This window comes from Molossus molossus, unplaced genomic scaffold (genome assembly GCF_014108415.1).
Source record: "Molossus molossus isolate mMolMol1 unplaced genomic scaffold, mMolMol1.p scaffold_m16_p_23, whole genome shotgun sequence".
Taxonomy (NCBI): Eukaryota; Metazoa; Chordata; class Mammalia; order Chiroptera; family Molossidae; genus Molossus; species Molossus molossus.
In genome coordinates, this window is record NW_023425359.1 from 24,901,965 (window position 1) to 24,924,835 (window position 22,871).

Genomic DNA, 22,871 nt, shown 5'->3' on the forward strand with positions numbered 1-22,871 from the left:
GCTCAGGGCTCATCCAGACGCCAGCACCCTGGCGGGGCGGGACACCGGGCGGAGGAACCGCGTCCCGACCACGCTCCCGCGGAGACCGCTTCTGGTCTGACAGCAGCCCCGAGGGGCAGAATGGCTCCTCTTTAACTTCTAATTCATTTTCTGGTGTCGCTTTTAATGTAAGAGCATTTTAAAGGAAAGAAATATGATATTGCTTTATAAACGCAATACTCTTAAGAATTTAAAAACCTTTTTATTCCATGGACTCGTCCCGCTGACTCGGCAAACCTAGTAACACAGACACTTCCCCGACGGCAGCAGGGAGACGCCCTCGGAGGGCGGGGACAGGTCACTTCTGAGCGTTGCTTTTATCGTGTTTCCTGATGATGTCCATGAGGTTGGCGCCGGTGACCAGGTGGCTCTGGGCCTGCCGGTCCCGCTGCCGCTCCTTCCTCCGCTGCTCGTGCAGGTAGGGGGAGTGGAGCAGCTGCGGGGGCAGCGTGGAGCCCGTGGGCTTCACGCTCTGCGCGACATCCCAGAAGAGTCGCTTTGAGTTGTTGTTGATGAAGGTGATCGCTGTCCCGGTCTGACCCAATCTCCCCACTCTTCCGACCTGAAATGAAACGCACTGGGAATTTTCAAAACGTTCACGTAAACGCTTAATATCCCTTGAAAGAAAACGAGGACCAGTATTTGAAGACACTTTGCCAAGATGAACAGTCAAACAGCACTTTTTTGAACTGGTATCTCAATACATTTGTGAAACCGGTTTAGTGGGCTGCCACTGGCGTATTTTTAAGAAACAACTCAAATACAAAATAAGAAAGTGATGACATCTAATGAACCTAAGCACTGTTTGTGAAACGCCTGTTTCCGTTACGGGCGCGCGTGCATGTGACCGGGAATGGGGGTGACTGCTGAGGGGCTGGGAGAGGCTTTCTCTTTGGGGTGATGAAATGTTCTAAAATCGACTACAACAGCTGCACACTGTGCGGCGGTGAACTGTACAGCATGTGGATTATACCTTTAAAAACATTTACACTGAGATATTTTATATGGAGACATAAAGCTGTTTAAGAAAATAGCCATCATAGTCTCCAAACTCTAAAAGACAGCTGATGCTAACAAATATAAAATGATTTTCCCAGAAACTCCCCAACCCCAAAATTAAAGAGCAGACACATGGGAACGGCTACTGCAATTTAAGAGACACCTACCCTTCTCCCAGCAGGAGCCCCCCGCAGAGAGCTGCGCAGGTGGACAGTCACTGCAGGGTATTCAGTACAGAACACTGGCAACATCTGACTGCTATCAGGAAAGGATCTGTTCAACACATTCCAGCACACTCATTCACGCTCTACCATGCGGCCACCCGCACAGACAAGCCATCGAAAAAGCAGGGCCTGTCCACACAGCAAGCACTCAGGACAGGTACAGTTATTAAGTAGCACCTATCACGGTGCTGATGAGGAAAGAGGTCTAAGATACACTCAATAAAGCAAGCCAGGCAGACCACAGCGGGTGTAACGTGGCCCCTCGATGTAAAAAGTGTAATGGTACCTGTGTACACACACATGCATTCGTATTTTCTGCACCGGGAACTCAGATGACCACTCAAAGGGAAGAGGCCTGCTTTGCAGTTAACATCTCATTATCTGTACTACTGGCTATCATGCGTATGTGTCCTCCAATGACAGAAACAGACAGACAAAAGGCCCAGGCACAGAAGAGCAGAGCAGGAGGTCTGAGCCGTTCTGAGAGGTGAGGAACCCCACGTCCATCCACAGCCCGAGGCCACGGCACTGGGACAGCAAGCTACCCTGTGAATGACTGGAAACCACAGGGCCGACCTTGGGACAGCAAGCAAAGGCCAGAGATCCTATCAGCACACTCTGCTTAGGCAGCATAGCAGCTTCCGAAGTATCTTAATATTTCAGAAAGCTTTCCATCCAAAATCACTGCAAGTTTAGAAGAAAATGAGCTTCAGTTATTTGAACATCAGATCCTGTGTCCTAGTCAAGCATCTGATGCGCAGGTGAGCGAGGCGGGGCGGAGGGAGGGGCGCTGCTAGCCCAGTCAGTGCAGACCCGAGTCAAAGCCACAGTGTTCGGGCACTGAAAGCAGTCGGGGGGGATCCAGGTGCAGGGGCACCAGAGGGGCCTCTAAGAGCGTCGGAGAAAGGCTTTCCTTGAAGAGGGGAGAGTGACGCCAGGGAAGGAAGACGGCAGCGAGATAACACCGCGCTGACAGGAGGCTCTGTCTCTGCTCGAAAAAGGAGCTCCTGGTTGGGTGTCTTTGGCAGCAACGGAGACAAACACACTTTAAAAGGGAAAGACTAGAACAGACACGGATATGAAGAGGAGATGAAGACAAGATTCCTAAAAAAACAAATACTTTCGTGGGGTTCACTTTATTTTGGCCAGATGTATCAACTTAAAACAAAGCCACCCCCCTTTCTTTTTCCTGGCTATAAAAGCCATTTAGCATGCTCACTGAAGAAAATAACAAATATAAAGGAAGGAAATAAAAAACCAATTACTTAAAAAAATTTAACTGACATTTTGGGTTATCACATATTCTAATTCCTTTTAAATGTATTTAAGGGATAGCATTTTCAAAGAACAAAATTTGGTTTACATATATATATATCTTAAAAGCAAACAAAATTATAATAATAAAGGTTTATGTCCACCAAAAAACTTATTTTTTTGCTCACCATTATATTGACAAAGGCTTGCCCAATTAAAGTTGTGGTGATAACAGAAAACCTCCTTACCTGGTGCACGTACTCGTCCATACTCGACGGCATGTCAAAATTGACAACCAGCTTGACCCTAATCAAGTCCAGCCCTCGGCCCAGGACTCCGGTGCTCACCACCACCTCGTGGTCTCCCTCAAGTAAGCCCTTCCAGAAAAGCAACACAATTTCTCTTACAATGTGTCTGGTGGGTTTACATCAGTGATACATCTTTCCTTCTTTCGATACTTTCTTCAACATTGTTGCAGTGTCTTTTCAGGAAGGAAAGTCTTAGTGAACCTGGAAAATGAGTGTGGCCGGCCCCTCACCCCCAAGGGATGTTTTTTATTCTCTATTAGTTTAATCAGGCAAACATTTTCCAGAGGTGAACTATGCTCTGCTCCTGCCCACAAGGACCTGATGTCAGAAATAGTGGCTTCTGAATTAGTCATTTCCTTAGCAGACAATCCCTGGGGGCCAGGCTGACTCGCCCCAAACAGGAGCCGGCAAGAGCAACAGTCAGCTTCGGTCACTCCTGCCTCAAGTTCGTAGTCATTAGAAAAAGGTCTGCTTTAGCGCTGGCCAGTGTGGCTCAGCCGGCGCGAGCATCGTCCCACACACCGAAGGGTTGCGGGTTTGCTCCCGGGTCAGGGTGCGTGTAGGAGGCAATCTATCAGTGTTTCTTGCATCAATGTTTCTCTCTCTCCCTCTCCCTTCCTTTGTCTCTAAGATAAAAAGAAAAACAAAAACATGTTCTTAGGTGAGGATTTTTTTTAAAAAGGGTCTGCTTTAAACACCAGCTGGTAATATGGGTGTTCTCAAAAATGAGGCAAAACAGACTCGTGGGAAAGAGATGGCAATAGAATGCTGCATGTCAAACCTCCAGGATGGCTTTCCTTTCGGTCTGTGGCTTCTCCGAGTGCATGGACACACTCCTCAGGCCCGTGACCTTCTGCACCGCCTCGCTCAGCAGATCCGCCCCAAGCCTGCAGTCCACAAACACCAGCACGGGCGGCTTAAAGAGCTTCTTATCCTGGGAAGTTAGAAATGTGCCTTTAGCCTGGATGGTGTGGCTCAGCGGTTGAGCATTGACCCCTGCACCATGAGGTCACCGGTTCGATTCCCAGGCAGGGCACATGCCCAGCTTGTGGGCCCGATTCCCAGTAGGAGGTGTGCAGGAGGTGGCCAATTGATGTTTCTCTACCTCTCTCTCTCCCTCTCCCTTCCTCTCTCTCTAAAATCAATAAAGAAAAAAAATTTTTTTAATAAAAAAATAATAATTAAATCGATTCTTATAGCATTCCAAGGCAGATAAATCAATTTATTATTAAATACCTAAACCAAACTCCCCCCAAGCTGCATCTAACACTTTCTCTCTCAAGAACTGTGAGACGCACAGACACGACCTACATACAGACCAGGCTCCCCAGCATCACTACTCACATTTAAGATTTCAAATAATTTCTTCTTTTTGGCAGGCTCTTCGACCCACAGAATGATCTGCCGCACGTTGGAACAAGGCAGGTTCTTTTCCCCAGCTACGATTCTCACAGGATCGTGCAGAAGCTGGCTGGCTAGTTGCTCTATGCTGGCTGGAATTGTAGCTGAGACCAGAATGGTCTGACAGTAATGAGGGACATGTTCCAAAATGTCCAACACCTGCTGTTGGAAGCCCATCTTTAACATGGTGTCAGCCTGAAATAAAGCCATTTTAAAGGTAGTCCGATTTGACATTAGAACCCAGCGCCACCCAAGGAAAGACTGCTGTAACAAAAAACTCTGACACAGAAACAACTACCACAGTGTCAAAAGACAAAGGATCCATTGGGGAAAAAAAGACACTTAGGTAAAATTATATACTGTGTAGCTTTATGTTATACCACTCAGACACAGTAAGAGATAAGCAGAGTCAGAGTAGGAGCAGAGTAGGCTGTCTGTGTTTTCTGTCCATGAGAAACGGACGTCTACTGTTCGACTGCATGCCTACACCTGAGCTTAGCTGTGGCCTGCATGAGATGAGTTTCAGCAGCACTACAATTAGGACCCCAAATCCTTCTGCTTTGGGGAGAAAAATGCCTGAACACACAAGGAGTCACGTGACTGACACATACTTCTCATGAACTATATAACACTGCGTGACGATGTTTCTCACCACCACACTCACTTCATCTACGACCACTATCTTCACGCCGCTGAGCTGCACGGAGCTCTGCTTCACGATGTCCAGGAGTCGGCCGGGAGTCGCTATGACAACCTGAACACATGGGGAAAAGCAAATACAAAAATAAATGAGGACGTTGGAAGTTTGGTGAAGTACAAGAAATTTAGCGTGAAGGTACTTCTCCCCAAATATTTACTAAATACAAAGGGAAAAACAAACTTTAGGGTACTTGACAGGTAATTTCACCATGAAAAGACCCACTAAACTGTGAGTCATTTACAAGGATTACACAGAAAGCAGAGTATCGCTCCTGTGATGCTCCAAAGGTACAGAACTCAGATGGAATCGACTGAGAAACAGTCTCCAAAGTAAGTCATTTACAGTCCTTGAAAGTGTTAAAATCACAAAAAGAAGGACAGACTGAAGAACTGTCCCAAACAGAAGGAGATGAACAGGACAAGACAACTAAATGTATGATTTTCTTTTTCTCTAATGTTGTTTGTTTGTTTTGTTTGGATTCCACATGTAAGCGAAAACATACGGAATTTCTCTGTATGACTTATTTTACTGAGTATTATACCACCTAGGTCCATCCATGCTGTTGCAAATGGTAAGAGTACATTCTTTTTTACAGTCGAATAATATTCCACTGTGTAAACATACCACAGCTATTTTATCCACTTGTCTTTTGATGGGCACTGGGGGCTTACATGTGTTGGCTGCTGTAAATAACACTGCAATGAACATAAGGGTACACATATTCTTTCGGATCAGCATTTTGGGTTTCTTCAGATAAATACCCAGAAGTGGAATCACTGGGTCAACATATGATTCTGAACAGGATTCTCATGCTATAAAACCTGACAGGACAATTAGAAAACAGGAATGGTCTGAGGAGGAGAGGACAGCAACTCACTCCCATGTGCACATAGTGGTTCGATGTTACCTGCCTGATCCTGTAACTGTACTGTGGTTACGCAGGAGAATGTCCTTGTTCGTAGGAATCACGCCCTAAAGCATATTAGCTTTGGATCCTTGGACAAATCCCCTTTCTGAGAGTCAACTTCTCAATCATAAAAGATGGGATAAGCCAAGCAGCTCCAAGAGCATGTGTGATGATTACATGAGATGCCTGTGTGAATATCCAACAGCTCGTGGCATGCAACACGTACTCCATAAATGCGTTCCTTCCTTGCCCTACATGAAACGAACTTCAAAACCATTATACCTGCTTGGCAAGAATTTAAAGGCCGTCTAGAATCACAAGCAAAACTTTCCCATGGAAGAAAACACTAGATCCCTATTGCTTGTCAATGACCGGCCACGGGCTCGGTGCTCACCTTGACATGCTGCCGCAAACGGTACAGCTGCGGGGGTAGGGGCAAGCCCCCCACCAGAAGCACGGTCTTCATGCGCGGCAAGCCTTTCATCAGCTCCTTGGCTTGTCTCTCTATCTGAATGGCTAACTCTCTCGTTGGGGTAAGGATGACTGCGGACGGAGACGTGCTCTGCAAAGACGGAAAACAAGTCTGAAGCCACCAGCGATCCATTCCCCTGGACCTGGACCAAATCTGCAGTGATTCCAGGAGCACTTCCTTTTTTCCGTGTTCCCATCAGCCCAACAGGAAATGAGCCCTCCTGCCTTCTGCTCACTACAGAGTCTGTCTCCGAAAACCATCATAAAGGGAACCCGTGTCTTACGTGACACAGATATACAGTGATACCTCGGTTCTCGAACGCCTCGGATTTCGACCAAATCGGTATTCGACCAGGAGATTCGAGAAACTTTTGTCTTGGAATCCGAACAAATATTTGGAACTCGAACTTCCGAGATGAGCCGAGTTGAGCCGAATGGCGTTCATTCGGCCCAGCGCGCCTTGCTCGCGTCCTCAGTGTGAGTGCAGAGAGAGAGTCACGCTTTGTGGAGAGAGTCACGCTTTACACTGAATTTAACCCTTAGACATACTGTACACTTTTATTTCTTGTTGAGACTTATGTTTTTCTACATATTATATACAAATTAGGCCAGTAAATAGGCATTTTCTGGGGCTTGGAACGAATTAATCCAGTTTCCATTATTTCCTATTGGGTTTCATTGCTTCGGTTCTCGAACAATTTGGTTCTCGACCGTCCTCCTGGACCGAATTATGTTAGAGAACCGAGGTATCACTGTACTATGAAAGATAAAAAATTGGGGCCAGGGAGAGGTGTCCACAGTGACCAAGGTGGGAACACAGCAGGTTTGCTCCTAGTCACTCAAACTCCGTAGTCTCTAACCATCCTCCCCGGGTCACCGTGAAGAGCTGGGTCACGCTTGGCTTTCTGCCCTTGACATTCCCTCTTAGAGTCCTCGTGGATTCCCGTCTTTCTTTCTTCAAAGAACTTACTTGTGTGAACACCATCCTATTTCCTGCCCTGTGGCTCCGTTCTGGTCCTCCAGTGACTTTCACCCACCACTGGTATCCTGACCATTGAGTGCTGTCTTTTATTTTTTTCTCATGTTATCATCCACTACTCTTTAGTTTCCCAAATTTGTTAGAAAGAAGACATTTCGGAAGGAAAGCAATTTTTGAGACCTTCATTGAAGGTCTTTTGTTCAATATAATAAAAGGAAAATACCCTAAAATGTTTTTCAGATACACTGCTAAATTCTAATTATTCAGTGTAATTTGCGACGTGAACACAGTTGAGTACGGAAGTTGGAGAACACCTCACTTGCTCCTGAGGATCCAGGTGAACTTAAACTTACCTCAAATAGCGCTCGGATGATAACAGGAAGGAGAAAGGCGGCTGTCTTCCCGGAGCCGGTGTCAGCGCTGGCCAGCACGTCTCGTCCCAGGAGCCCCACGGGAGTCATCTGCATCTGGATGGGGGTCGGCACTTCATAGCCTGCTGCCTTCAGGTTGAGGTTCAAGGCCTCAGGGAAACCACAGTGCTCAAAGTCAGTGATGGGCCTGGCAACATCTTGCCCTTGAACTGAAATTCCCAGCTGACATTTAAGATTCTCAACCTGGTCCTCCTGGAGGCCCGAGATGAAGGGATGCTCTTTATAGACATAGGATGTATGAACTGGGGACTGGGGCCAAGAGCCAGCTTCCTGCGGGCTGCTGAGTGCTACTTTCTCTTCCCTTCCCTTAACTTGCAGAAGATGTTTCGCTTTGCACTCCAAGCTACACACATCTTCATCCGTCTCATCACAGATATACTCCCCGTAACGGCCACAGACAACACACACAGGCTCCCCGGGCGCTGCCCAGCGCTGCGTTCTGGAAAATGACTTCACAGGTTCTTCAGAGACATGGTTGTCCTTGGCACCCTGCTCAGCTTCCAGGAGTGCACCTGGGCAAGGGCACAGTTCTGCACTGTGCCTGTCCGCGGCTTTGGCTTCTTCTGTGACGACAGCTTCAGCTGGGTGACCGCTGCCCTCATCCCCCCCAAGGGCTTCTGCTTCTGGTTTCGCTTTCTTGGCCACACAGCCTTTGCCATCATCATGAGCGTTCCTCTTGACTTTGAGAGCTCTCGGAACAAACATCCTTCAACATTCTGTTGAGGAGATTACACAATCAAGTTCAAGTATAAAGTACCAGATGGCTGTCCTGGAGTCAGCCTAGCGTCCCTGGGCTTTGCCTCAAAGGACCAGGGAACGCATCCTGGCACGACCAAATCAGGCTTTTCTTCCATTCACCCATTTTTCTCTGCTGAAAAGACAGAATTACTTTTCCATACACACACACACACAGCCTGTTCCTGCTCACTGGCTACTTGACCTCTAGAAATAGCAGATACCGGAGAAATTTGGGAGTAAACCCTACTGCATTTTCACAAAACAGGGGGGACACTTCACAATGGGAATCTACCATCAGAACCACCAAGCGCAGAGAGCAATGCTGTTTTGACCCAATGGGGAACCGCTAAGGCGCTGAGATGTCCCAAACAGAGCTTTGTGCTTCTCAAGTAACCTGACCTTGGGGGATCCTACGGCAGGTGAGTGTCGCCCCATAAATATGCACAGGTCCTAGGCCGCGCCTTATCTCAGACTGCGGTTACCGGAGGCCCCAGCGCCCGGCGGGCCCGCGCAGCCTGTGTCGGGGCCCAGGCCGGACTGCGCGGTGCCCGCTGCCAGCAGGAAGCTCCGTGCAAAGGGCCATCAACAATGCTCTTGCACATCTTTCTCAAAAAGGACTCAGGACAAGCTGCCCGATTCCAGCAAAAGTGCAGCTGGGGGTCTGAAGTTACTATCTTAAGGCTCCGGGGAGGGCGGCTCTCCCGGAGCGAAGCAGCTGGGATCGCCAAGCCCCAGGGCGTCGCCCTAGTCGCCGTCGCCCCCGGCGCCCGCACCCCCGCACGCCCAGACGCTCCCTCGCGCGCAGCGCTCACCCGGGCCGCGGCCTCGTACCCAGAGCGCCTGCGCGTCACGGCGGCCCGCACCCACCGCGCCTGCGCGTCACGGCGGCCCGCACCCACCGCGCTTGCGCGTCACGGCGGCCGCACCCACAGCGCCTGCGCGTCACGGCGGCCGCACCCACAGCGCCTGCGCGTCACAGCGCTGCTAGGAGACCGGGCGGGCGGGGAGCATCCGAAGATGGGAGGGAGGGCCCATCTTACTGCCGGGGCCTAGCTCCCGGGTCCCAGAGGAACGGAGGCCCGAGCCCCGGGCCCGCCGCGTTCCCTGCAGCGCGGAGCCTGCTCCCCTCCAAGCGCCGGGCCGGGCTTCCCGCCGACAGGCTCCGCTTCACCGCGGCTGGGTGTGGCGTGCGCAGCAGAGCCTACTTCTCCGGGCTTGGGGAGGGGCCGCGGCGCGCCTTGCTCTGCGGGGAAGGCGGGGGCGGGGCCAGAGCTCCGCGCCACGCCCCCCTCCCCGGCGCCCGGCTGGAGGCCGAGCTCGGAGCGGGGCGTGCAGGGGGCGGGGCCAGGGCTCCGCGCCACGCCCCCCTCCCGGCGCCCGGCTGGAGCCCGAGCTCGGAGCGGGGCGTGCAGGGGGCGGGGCCAGGGCTCCGCGCCACGCCCCCCTCCCGGCGCCCGGCTGGAGGCAGAGCTCGGAGCGGGGCGTGCAGGGGGCGGGGCCAGGGCTCTGCGCCACGCCCCCTCCCCGGCGCCCGGCTGGAGGCAGAGCTCGGAGCCGGCGGTGCCGGGAGCGGCGGGCGTGCGGACGCTCTCGGAGGAACGGACTTAGCCGGGGCGGGTGGGGAGGAGGAGTCGGACGGTCCCAGCAGACGGAAGGGCGGCGCGGAGCCTGGCACCGCGACAGAGCGGGAAGTCTGCGTGCAGGGGGGCACGGGCCCCCGCGGCCTGGCCGGCAGGGTGGCTCTAAAATTAAACCGAGGCTGTTTGATGTGGCGCGTTTGACCGACCGGATGATGTTTCCGCCACTGCCACACCCACCCCGACACCAGAAGGAAAGAACAGTTACAGTTCTCGGTCCCTCCCGGGGACAGGGCTCTGCGGGGCCCCCAGCTGCTGGACAGGCGATGAGGATGGGGGGAGGGGCTGCCGACGCAGGGGGAATCTTCGGGTGTCCTGGGGGTTCTGAAGTATTTCAGCCTGGCCTGTGATGCACACAGAGTGATGCATCGGGTCCGTACGTTCTAGAGCAGACGACTGCGAGGACGGCCTGGGCCGCGCCACGTGGACAGCCACCGCCGTGCGCGCGTCCCGTGTCACGCGCGTCTCGTGTCACGCGCGTCTCGTGTCACGCGCGTCTCGTGTCACGCGCGTCTCGTGTCACGCGCGTCTCGGATGCGGCGGCTTCCCTGGCCTCTGTCCCGATCTGGTCTGTCTCTCCTGCCGTCTCCCAGCGGTTTTAGCACAGTCGCGCGCACTCCTAAACGGTCTCTCGTTTCGTTGATCTCCTTTTTGAGCTTCATGGAAACAACATGGGTCGAGCCTGGCCCTCCAGCGTGTTTCTTTGACTCGGAGGCTGGTCGGCAGGAGCGCGTTTGTCTTCACTGCTGCACAGCACTGTGGGCCCGAAGTTCGCGTGTCGTCGTTTATCCACTTCCCTGTGGACACGAGTTGTCGCCAGTATTTTTTTTTGGTAATGTTTACTCAGAATTTTAAAATTTTATTTTTTCTTAATTTTAGAGAGAGAGATAGAAACATCCATGAGCGAGAACATGCCTCCTGCGTGCCTTCCACTGGGGATCGCGCCCACAACCTGGGCATGTGCCCTGACCGGCAATCCAACCAACAACCTCTTGGTGCCTGGGTCATTGCTCAACCACTGAGCCGCACTAGCCAGGCCAGTACTGTTACTATCAGAGGCGAATTTACCATGAAACTGATGAAATTTGAGCTTCAGGGCTCCTCCCTCCCACAGGTCCCTTGGCATTGTGGTCACCTGGTCATATATTTCTGTAAACTTTGCAAAAGGGAGGTAATCAAGCTGCGGTGGATCAGTAACGCTTTCTGTCCACCCTCCTTTGGCACGTCTCCATTGGGTGGTGATGGGTGCTGCAGGCACTGGGGGACCAAGCCAAGGGGGTTGAGGTGGGAATGAATTTACTACTCTGACTCCAGTGGAATGTGTTAGTGAGGCTCACAGTCTGTTCACATAAGGCTGTGGCTCTTCATCCCAGAGTAGGAAGGTGCAGGGATAGATGTCCTGGTAGGATGTGAATATACCCACAGCACCCAGCACTGGCAGTAGGTGCGTGTTAGGGGAGAGACCGTTTGAAAGGTAGGGAGCTAGAAACTGCTCTGTGTAAAGTTGTAAGCAGAGGACCCAGTTCTGACCAACGCCCAGTCAAACGGAAGTTCCCCCCCATCGGGAATGTATTCACGATTAGGTGATATAAACGTACCTTACATTTTCATACAAAATATGTATCAGCCTCCCTGAGCTGGTAGGACACAAGCCTGTAACAGAGCTACAGTAGCTCTGGATATGAAGACGTTTTCTATAAATGTTAATAATAAAAAAGGTTTAATAAACCATGCTCAAAGAAATTTCATCAGTTGTTCCAATAATGTCATTTAGACCAATTTTTTCCCTCCAAATCCAGGATCTAGTCCAAGATCTCTTCATTTTATTTTTGCACTAATGTTAAGTGAATAAAAAAGTTTTTAAGTTGCCCGTTCTGTGTGGCTCAGTGGTTGAGCATCAACCCATGCACCAAGAGGTCACTAGTTTGATTCCCAGTCAGGGCACATGCCCAGGTTGTGGGCCCTGATCCCCAGTGGGGGATATGCAGGAGGCGGCCAATGAATGTTATCTCTCATCGATGTTTCTCTTTCCCTCTCTCTTCCTCTCTCTCTGAAATCAATTTAAAAAATATATATTTTTTAAAAAGTTAAGTTTAACGTAGTTCAATCAAGGGTCCTGGTTTTAACCACCATTTTTAGCATCCCCAGCACCTCCCAGTCCTTTGGAAACCAGCAGTAATTCATACTAACGTGTTCCAACGTCCATCAGTTTTCTCACAGAAGCTTTGGACCTTGGCCACATGCATTCACACTGTGGCTTCCTGAAAACCAGCCAGTCCTTACACGCAGAATACTTCCCTCTTAACGTGCAGCCCAGTGAGCTACACTGCCTTGAGCGTGTGCACTGGGTGTGCTGGATGCAGCCTCACGTCTGACAGCAAGCTCTTCTTTCGGGGTCAGTGAGCCAAGCCTCAGAACCACGCCGGCCTCCCCAGTGCCTCTGGCCCACTGTGCGCTTCCATCAAGAGCTCAGGGTCATCAGGGCAAAGTCTGATTACCCTCAACGCTCTGCTTCTCCACCAGCAGAGTCTGATGGTGGTCTGTGACTGGCAGGGCGGCAGGAAGCCTCACCTGCAGTAGTCCACACAAAACCACAGCTGGCATTACGAATGCATTCCTCGTCCACATGAAGCTTCACTGCAGGGAGGGACAGGAACATGTGCGGGTGACTCAGTGAGACAGGCGCTGTGGAATTCATACATCCTACATGGCCATTCTAAGGGTTGGCCTTCAGCTGTGTCTTAGAACAGGAAATGCTGTAATAATGTGAGCGGACCTGTCTCGTTCTCAAGAGCTGTTGAGACATGAATAGAAATAATAATGCCTGTCATTCTTTAATCCCGGGAAACTGTGGGCTCATACCTATTAGTTTACAGCTACTCCTTACTCATTTAATATGTGAGCCTTGGAAAACCTATATAAATTTGCATCCCAGTAAAGACAGAAAGCACAGGGTAGTGGCATTTGAGTGCTGTTGATTTTTTAAAATTTTTATTTATTGATTTAAAAAAGAGAAAGAGGAAGAGAGAAGAGAGAGTAACATCAATTTGTTGTTCCACGTATTTATGCATTCATTGGTTAATTCTTGCTTGTGCCCTGGCTGGGGATTGAACCAGCAACCTTGGTGTATCAGGAGGATGCTCTAACCAACTGAGCTACTTCGGTATACAACTTAACAATAAAAAGAAAAATACCCCACCCAACAGGTGTGGCTCAGAGGATTGAGTGTCGTCCCATGGACTGAGAGTTCCCGGTTCGATTCCTGATCAGGGCACATGCCTGGGTTGTGGGCTGGATCCCTGGTTAGGGGCGTGCAGGAGGCAGCCAATTGATGTTTCTCTCTCTCACATTGATCTTTTTATCTCTCTCTCTCTAAAAAAAAAAATCAATAAAACCATATTAAGAAAAAATGAAAATAACCCAATTTTTAAAAGGGCAAAGGATTTGAATAGACATTTCTCCACAGAAGATACACAAATACCCAAGAACCCCACGCGAAGATGCTCAACATCATTAGTTATTAGGGAAATGCAAATGCAAATCAAAACCATAATGAGACACCACCTCACACCAATTAAGATAACTATTTTTTTTTTAAAGACAGTAATAAGTGTTGACAAGGATGCAGAGAAATCGGAACCTTCATAGCTTGCTGATGGGAATGCAAAATGGTGAAGCCATTTGGAAAACAGTCTGGCAGTGCCTCAAATTGTTCAACACAGAATTACCATGTGACCCAGAGATTCCACAAGAACTGAAAATAGTGTCAAAGAAAACCTTGTGCATTGATATTCACAGCTGGGTCATCTGTGACAGAAAGTAGAAACAGCGCAATATCCATCGTTAACGGGGAAAGAAAATGTGGTGTATCCATACAACAGAGTATTACTCAGCAACCAAAATAAAGTACTGACACTTACTACAGCTTGGATATTGAAACATTAAACTAAGTGAAAGGTCAAGCACAAAGGACCACATACTGTGATCTCATTTATATGAAATGTCAGAGTAGGCAAATCCATAGACAATATTAGAGGTTGTTTAGGGCTGAGGAGGGGCGGGGTGTGGTAGGAAAAATGGAGAGTGACTGACAATGGGTTTCTTTGGGGGTAATGAAATGTCCTAAAATTATATTGCGATGGTTGTACCACCCAGTAAATACTGTATATTAAAAATTATTGAAGCGTATGCTTAAAATGGGTGAATTGTACATGCTTTGTGGATCTCAATGAGGCTTTTATTTTATTTATTTTTCTTTATTGATTTTAGAGAGGAAGGGAGAGGGGGAGAGAGATGGAAATATCGATGAGAGAGAACATCGATGGGCCGCCTCCTGCACACCCCCCACTTGGGATTTGGTCCACAACCTGGGCATGCGCCCTGACCGGGAACCGAACCAGTGACCTCTTGGTGCAGGGTCGACTCTCAACCACTGAGCCACACCAGCCATGTTCAATAAGGCTTTTAAATAACACTTTTAAAGGAACACTTCCTGGATGGTGGGCACTTTCACATTTTGTTCATCTACCTCTTCTACAGTGAACAAGTGTTTCTAGTTGTAAGAAAAAAGGAAACAATGACATTGGTGTAAATGGTTTCTCTCAACGAGGGAACTTCTGAGGATGAGGCGGAGAGCCCGTGGTTTAAGGCCTTTCTCCAGTCATTGTCCCCGAAGAGAACGTCCTGCTATTTCCTACATCTCCCACTGTTCGCCACTATAAAATACAGGAAGTTTTATTTTCCCTTCCAATAACAAGATCCAGGGTGTTTCTATTTTCTTTGTTCTGTGTGGTGATTCATCGCAGGCTGAACGCCCCTTTCCATTTTCGACTTTTCATTGTTTGCGGCCTCATCAGAACCTTCTGTGCTGTGAAATCTCAACGTGGGGGGCGATTCGTCGAGTCTGGCTTCACAAAACGAGCTTCATACTCTCATCCACTTCAGCGGGTCGCATCCCTGCTCCTCTGCTTACCCTGCGACTGGTTGTCATTCGGTCACAATCCCGTAACAGTGCTACAGTGATCAATTTAAGCCACAATGAATGTACGTTGCAAAAAAAAAGTCTTAAATTTCAAGTTGACAGTATAACAATATACTTTGGGAATTAAAATGATTGTGTTAGAATAGATTATAAAGAGTCGCAAAGGTGACGTAAAAGTATTTTAAAGAAGGAGGGATTTTCACCCTGGCCGGTTTTCTCAGTGGTTAGAGCGTCGGCCTGCGGTCCGGAGAGTCCCAGGTTCAGTTCCCACTAAGGGCACGTACCTCAGTTGAAGTTTGTCCCCGGCCCTGGTTGGATCGTGCAAGAGGTGGCCACTCGATGTGTCCCTTTCACGTCAATGTTTCTCTCTCTCTCTCTTCCTCTCTCTCCCTCCTACTCTATCTGAACAAAAAATGGGAAAATGTCCTCGGGTGAGGATAAAAAAAAAAAAGACTGAGAGATTTTCTCTTTATCACAGCGTATGTTAATATGTTGATTAATTACTTTGTTGCTGCATCAGTCCTCAACTCAAGACAGGTTTAACTAAAGAATTAAAATAACTTGAAAAAACCAAGTAAGCTATCTGACTAGTTCGTGGACTCCAATGAATGCGCTATTATCCTGTAACAAAGACACTCGGCATCACTGTTCTTCACGGTGCTTGGGAAGGTGCTTGTCTGATGGCGGGCTTCAAGAATTCTTTCTCACAGGCATGATTAAGTAACTAATGTTACTGTGGATTTGAGAGCTTAGAAATTAGGTCACTATCGAGACTTCAGCCTTAAATCCTGCTGGAACGAGGACGGCATCAAGCAGCTCCTCCGGTAGGAAGCCAGGCTGCGCTCTCAGACAGACCCCGCTAGTCCTGTGGGCCTTTGAGCACCAGCATCTCTTCGTCTTGCCGCTCCCAGAGAGTCAATAATTCAGAGCAGGAGAATACCAAGTACAACAGAGAACCGGTCAAACATCCTCCGAGTCCCTTAAGAACGTCTCCAAAAGAAATTACTGAAGGACAGTTTTGTGGGTTCTTGTGTTGTTCTTAATAATGTCCAAATAGTAAGGAACATTCACACTGCGTGTGGTCCGTCAGATGCCCCTGGGTCAGCGGGTGGTGCCGGTGTGGTGGTGAGCGTGAAGTCAGATGCCCCTCCACGTGCCCGAGGAGAGAACTCGGGCTGAGGGTCTAGCACATGCCCTTGCGGGAGTTAATACATCGTCTTCTGGTGTTGATGAGCATTTTCTCCTAACTACTGCTCTGAAATGCAAATGACGCCTTTCCAGAGGGTTGAAAGAGAAAGAAGCTGAGGTTTGCACAGACCATAACCGTTCCCTCCTGAAGCCACAGCTGCTGCCGTGTGTGGCGTTTCCCGGGCTCGGTGTCCACTTACAAGTGCTCACGTCGGAGACTCGGCACAGTTGCCGGTTGGCTGGAGCTCCGCGTGGGATGTGTGACGTGTCCCTCGACATTTTCATGCCGAGTGTGTTTTTCTATGTTGGTGACTCACAGAGACTGCTGACTCCTCTCCATCCAGCATGAAGGGTGGTCTGGAGGAACACGAAAAATAATGAAAGTCAGCTGCACACAGGGGAAGATGGCACTCGGGGTCTGTCCATCTGCTGGGGCCCCTCGGCAGGCAGGAGGACCTGGGGCTGACTCTCCTCGGCCTGGTCAGATGCTTTCTTCACTATTGGCAGCACAGGACAGTGCTGACGTGAAGACCTGACAAGGCGGTGCTTAGTATTTGGACCCCCTGACGATGCCATGGTACAGCCTGCCAGCACGTTGGCTTCTGCCGCTGGGTGCTGGGTGGAAGTGGGGTGTGAGGAGCCCAGGGCAGGAACACTGCAGAAAACGGTGATGTAGACAGCCTGAGTTCGTCTTCTATGCCTCTCTGGTCTTCAGCCTCTTTTAAAAGGGGCTCGCGGGGCCTGCTTCTGTTTTCGGTATTTTAATAGACAGATGATGTGGGGAGTTCACCATGGGGAGCTGGGAATGAAAAACGTTGAGAACTGTTATCCTAACCCATCCTCATTCTATTTTTATTTCTGCTTCTCCAGCAGAACACTCTCTGACACATTCCTGAAAATCCAGGAGCGGAAGCAGCACAGAGGCATCTTCCCTCCTTAGGCCTCGAGATAAGATAAAACCCAGAGGAGGAGCTGGCCTGTGCACAGCCCGTGGCAATGACCGTGATTTCTTTCTCTTGCTTTCTTTTTTTTTTTTGAGTGAATTAAATCAAACTGAAGCCATGAAAGGTGGTTTTGAATAGATGTCTGTTTTTCTAGCTGGGAGGTGGTTATGTGCTTTAAGGCAGACTATGAAATGAAAGAAAACAAACAAGAACCAAACCGGGTGTGTAACCCGCGGCGCCGAAGCTTCTTCGTTCTGCAGAAGCCGACTGTGACCTGACGGTCTCATCGACTGATACCCGCGCGACCCGAAGTCCCACGGGTGCGAAGATGCCAGGTACATTTTAATATGCTTCTTTCCATGACTTTCAGTTTTCCGGATAAACTTCACTAACCGCTCCAGCAGCCTTGTGTTCAGCGAATGACAGACAGGACATGAAGTGGCCACGGGCTGGTGAATGCGTCTTTGTTCGCCCGCCTGTGTGGCAGGGAGGGCACCGTCCGGCCCAGCGCTTGCCACCTCCCCTCCCCTCCGCTGAGAGTTATAACTTGGCTGGGACACTGTATTCATCCACAGCTCTGGGTCAAGGGATTTTTCTTTCTTACAGATTCTGAAAACACACACACACACACACACACGCACGTTAAACAAAGTCAGCATTTTACGGACAGCCTGGATTTCTGCCTTCCTAGGTTGTGGTCTCGCTTTTTATTTTAAGACGTTTTGGGAGAGGATGCAATTAGGAGAGGGAGTGTTTCAATAAGACCTTTGATCAAAAAACCAATCATATTCTTGGCAAGCATTAGTGACATCATGCAGCTTTAGCTCCATTTGGAATCTAGGACAAACTGAGACATGGGCTTGGGGTGGCGGGGGGGTGGGGCACTGGGTAATTTGTTTTCTTTTTCTTAATTTTTTTTTTCTTTATTGATTTTAGAGAGAGGGAGAGGGAAAGAGAGATAGAAACATTGACGAGAGAGAACACTGACTGGCCGCCTCCTGCATGCCCCCCACTGGGGATTTGGCCCACAACCGGGGCACGTGCCTTGACCGGGAATCAAACTAGCGACCTCCTGGTGCATGGGTTGACACTCAACCACTGAGCCATACCGGCCAAGCTAATTTGTTTTCTTTTGGGGAATGTGTTCTAAGGAAAAACACCCGGGCCCTGGCTGGTGTGGTTCTGTGGCTTGAGCATTGTCCCATGCAACAAAACGTCGTCAGTTTGACTCCCCGTCAGGGTACATGGCCGGGTTTCGGGCTTGATCCCCTGTACGGGGTGTGCAGGAGGCAGCCGATCGATGTTACACTCTCACATCGATGTTTCTCTCTTCTCCCTTCCTCTAAAAATCAATAAACTATTCTTTTAAAAAATGCATATATATATATATATATATATATATATATAACTTTATAGTTTGCATAAGCAAAGATGTACTTGAATCAAAAGCATACAAAGAGAAGACCAGGAGTCTCGTCCACGCCTCCAGTCTCTTGCTTCCTTCCAGGAATGTGCAGGGCTGTGCCACGAACATGTGTGTTTCTGACCAGCCGACGCCCACACACGGCTCTGCATCCTTCTCTCTTTACTTGACCCCGGGAAGTCTCCACGTGACGCAGGGGTTCTGACATACCGCCGGATCCTTTTGATTGGTCCTCTCCTCTACCAGTGCGTATTGGGAGTGTCCGAGAAGGTGATAAAAAGGACAAAAATGTTCCGGTGACCAGGTGACACTCTAAACTCCAGACCTCGATGATGTCAGTGGCTGGACGACTGTGTTTACCAACAGCTGCCCCATCCCTCTCTCTGCAGGTCCTTTTGTTGACCTCGTCCCTGCCTTCCTGCTCTGTCAGCTCCCCTAGACTTTCCGCAGGATACCACCATAGAGCTTTCTAGAAAGAAAAGAGTAACTCCTGCTCTCAAGATTTAAATCCTGCCCGGCCAGTGTGGCTCGGTGGATGAGCATCGACCCTGCACCAAGAGGTCGCCGGTTTGATTCCCGGTCAGGGTACATGCCCAGGTTGTGGGCCCGATCCAATGCGGGACATGCGGGGGTCGGCCAATCCATGTTCTCTCTCATCGATGTTTCTGTCTCTCTCCCCCTCTCCCTTCCTTTCTCTCTGGGATCAATAAAGAAACAGAACAAAGATTTGAATCCGAATGAAGGCAGCCGAGCGCTGTAACGCTTGGTCATGGTCTGGTAGAGGGCGTGGATGCCGTCCGCGCCTGTAGGCTGTTGGCACTGGAAATACCTTAGAAGTTGCCTAATTCCACCCCTTTGGTTTTCAGCCCCAGAAACCAGGGAGCAGATAAGTGACAGGTCCCCAAAAATCATGTGGCAGAACAGCACTGGAACCCCGGGACCTTACTCTCAGCTACTGCCCTTCCCATCACCTCCTTCGTTATTTGTCTTCCGTCATGTTAAAGATGATGGAGGTGCCTGGCCGGTGTGGCTCAGTGGATGGAGCATCGTCCTATGGACTGAGAGGTCCCGGTTCGATTCCCGGTCAGGGCACATGCCCGGGTTGTGGGCTCGATCCCCAGTAGGGGGCGTGCAGGAGGTGGCCGATCATGTTTCTCTCTCACAATGTTTCTCTCTCTAAAAAAAAATACATGTATATGTATATATATATATATATATATAGAGAGAGAGAGAGAGAGAGAGAGAGAGAGAGTCTCTACCTGTTACTGGAGACTCGGGGACCTGGGGAAACGTAGAGTTGGACCTGGGAACCGAGAGCCAGGCTTCCCTTTTCGGTGTAGACACTGACTCAGTGTGTGTTCAGCTGCTCCGGCCACGCACTTGGCACCCCTCTCGCAGGCCTTGCTGGAACTGGGGTGAAGGCCGATGAGGTGATCCTCGTGAGATTCTGCTGGCCCGTGTGATGAAAGCCTGTGTCTGGGAGTGGCAGGTGGCAGCTACACAGCACAGACCCCCTCCCCACGAGGGTTTACCAGATGCTGCTACACTTAGCCTTCGGTTAGCTAGGCGCCTTTCTCCCCCACGGTCATCCTTAACCTGCTTGATTCAAAGGGTCATGATTCTAGGTCCTTGAGTTTCAAAGTAACACAAGGGCTTCACCTCAAGTTCTTTGCACCATGGCCTCTGCATTCGCCAAGTGAGGACAGTAATAGGTCTGTGGGGAGGATTATCAACATGTCTAGAGCAGGGCCTGGAGCATAGAAAGCGTTAACACGTTAATACATAACTGTTAGCAGCGATTAGTGCAACTAATTGAAAGTGGATGATAGTATATGGATACAATTTTAAAAATAACACGAGGTTGCCCTGGCCGGGAGCTCAGCTGGTTAGAGTGTCATCCCGATACACCGAGGTTGGATACACATATGAGAATCAACCAATGAATGCATAAATAAGTGGAACAACAAATTGATCTCTCTCTCTTGCTAAAAATCAATTAATAAAAAATTTAAAAAACACACAAAAAACCATGAGGTCCCAGGGGAATGTGAGTGGTTCAGTGTTTCTTTATTTCTGAGATTTTTCTTTTTTCAATACGTTTTTATTGATTTTTTAAAGAATGGAAGGGAACAAGAGATAGAAACACGGACCTGAGAAACATTGATCACCTGTCTCCTGCACGCCCCCTACTGGGGATCGAGCCCACAACCTGGGCATGTGCGCTGACTGGAACCTCTCAGTCCATGGGTACTCCATCCACTGAGCCACACCAGCTGGGCTATTTCTGAGATTTCTATAGCAGTAACAAGGCTCCCAGCTTACTGAGATACAGACATGACAATGAAGAAGAGTTGGGCTGCTCTGGCCCTAGGATCTCCATGTCTTCTCATTAAAAATTTGCTTTAGCCCTGGTTGGTTTGGCTCAGCGGTTGGAGCGTTGGCCTGCAGAGCAAAGAGTAGTAGGTTCGATTCCGGTCAAGGGCACGTATCTCAGTTGCGGTTTGGTCCCCAGCCGTGGTTGGGGTCAAGTGGGAGGCAACCAGTCAATGTGTCTCTCTCACATCAATGTTTCTCTCCCTCTCCCTCTCTCCAACTCTCTCTGAAGATAAATGGAAAAATATCCTCAGGTGAGGATTAAAAATTTGCTTCCTCAGCTGTTTTGTTCAACACTGCACCCTCAATCAGTATTGGCTAATGACTGAATTCATACATTTATGACTCTATTCCGAGACAGACAGGAGGATGGCCACAAGGAAGGAAGTCTAGCTGGGACTGTGGATTTTCTGGGGGAAAGGAGAGAAACATTTAAAATATTGAGGAGGATTGTATGCATAGGAATGAATGAGTAAGTGTAGCTGTTGTCTGATGGATTCTGAGCCCGGAGACAAAAAATAGAGGATAGCTGTGCAGTCGGACAAGCTGGCCCAAAGAACCACGGGGCTTGGGTTTTGTTTTTAATGAAGTCAGGTATCTTAAGAAGGCAGTGAGGGCATTTCTTTTTGCCTGGTATTCTGAGAGATTTCCAGTTTTTAAAAGGGATCATTCTGAAGGTGTCACAAAGAACACCCTATTAGAGTGTCTGTCTCCCTGGAAATGAATCCCTCTTTGTACTCAGGGTGTTTCTCTGTTAATAAGAGCCTCCTACCATGACCCCAGGTTTCACAGCCTCCCTAAAAGTGAAAGCTGCTCTTTGTGTAGGCAATTTTTTTCCCCATTCCTAAACACACTCCTCCCCAATTGGGGTCACAGTCATGCCATTGCTATTAAATGTATCACCACTGAATCAAAGGACAAGCCACAGCAGCTGCCTTTGTTTCCTCCTCTTCCTCATTGTGTTTATTTAGGTTGAAGTAGATCTCAATAAAAGTCAGCAAGCATTTACCCAGCACCCACTGGGAGCAGAGCCGAGCGCCAGGTCCCACATACACACAACACGAAGTTGGCTGGACATGGTTTCTGGCCTCAGAATCTTGTGTCAGCTTGAAGACGATTATAATATCTGGCAGAATGTTTCGGTATCTCTCTTCAACCCTTCCAGGCTATAGGTTTCTCTGAATTTGGCTCGTTGCTCTAGAATATTCCGTTGCAGGAACATAAGATTGAACAGAAGTCTCTAAGAACCCTTCCTGATCCCTACCCCTGAATGCTGTCTGTACTTTCTCTCTCCCAGGACTTGCCTCCTTTCCATCATGTCACTTGTTTATGGACACGTCAGCCTCCATACTCCAGGAAGGGAACAGATGCAGAATGGTGTCCGAGGAGCGGAGCCAGCCTATGAGGGCCTGTTTTTGAAGCCAGACTCAGAGATAAATCAACCATACACTCTGTGTAACTCAATCTCTAGCACCCTCAGTCCTGGGTCTAGAATGGAAAGATAATAATAATGCCGGTTTCACAGAATGGATGTGAGAATTTATGTAGTTATTACATGAACCCACGTGCGAACTATTATCCATGTTAATTTTATTATCCCCTATGTCTCGAAGAAATACTCTGTTAGTATTCATGAAATGATTACCACCCACCCTGCGGTGTGTGATTCTTCTCACTCACATTCTTTCCTGGGCCCACCTTGTTGGCAAGGCTGACCTGTAGTACCGACTAGGTTCAGGGTGGAGTGTTTGTAGGGATTAAACAGGATCAAAGGGGCATCTTGCTGGTGGAGCTACCTACCCTTTTAGGTAGTAGGGTCCAATGCCCCTCTCCTCAAGCTTCCTATATCTTGCTTCTATCTTTTAAAATTTTTA

General features: G+C 49.1%; 1 protein-coding gene across 3 annotated transcripts; it reads right to left on the minus strand.

Annotated features, from left to right (window-relative positions):
- Positions 1-258: 258 nt before the first annotated feature.
- On the minus strand, positions 259-9,324 carry DDX59 (DEAD-box helicase 59). Of its 3 annotated transcripts, none has more exons than XM_036277483.1 (8): positions 9,264-9,324; positions 7,636-8,429; positions 6,227-6,394; positions 4,890-4,979; positions 4,169-4,420; positions 3,606-3,758; positions 2,765-2,893; positions 259-601 (listed from the first exon to the last, which is right to left on the minus strand). In XM_036277483.1, the coding sequence occupies exons 2-8, from the start codon at positions 8,416-8,418 to the stop codon at positions 338-340; spliced, it is 1,839 nt and encodes a 612-aa protein (XP_036133376.1). In that variant the 5' UTR covers positions 8,419-8,429; positions 9,264-9,324; the 3' UTR covers positions 259-337. The 3 variants fall into 3 exon arrangements, with proteins under 3 accessions (XP_036133376.1, XP_036133377.1, XP_036133378.1); XM_036277484.1 differs by lacking the exon at positions 9,264-9,324 and adding an exon at positions 8,851-9,181; XM_036277485.1 differs by lacking the exons at positions 2,765-2,893; positions 9,264-9,324 and having other exon boundaries at positions 7,636-9,181.
- Positions 9,325-22,871: the final 13,547 nt, after the last annotated feature.

Excerpts from the sequence above, each read along its gene's own strand:
- DDX59 (XM_036277483.1), bottom strand. The coding sequence starts at position 8,418 with ATGTTTGTTCCGAGAGCTCTCAAAGTCAAGAGGAACGCTCATGATGAT. Across the intron at positions 4,980-6,226 it reads GTTTGCGGCAGCATGTCAAG|GTTGTCATAGCGACTCCCGG; the intron begins GTGAGCACCGAG and ends CCATGTGTTCAG. Across the intron at positions 602-2,764 it reads TGGACGAGTACGTGCACCAG|GTCGGAAGAGTGGGGAGATT; the intron begins GTAAGGAGGTTT and ends GTTTCATTTCAG.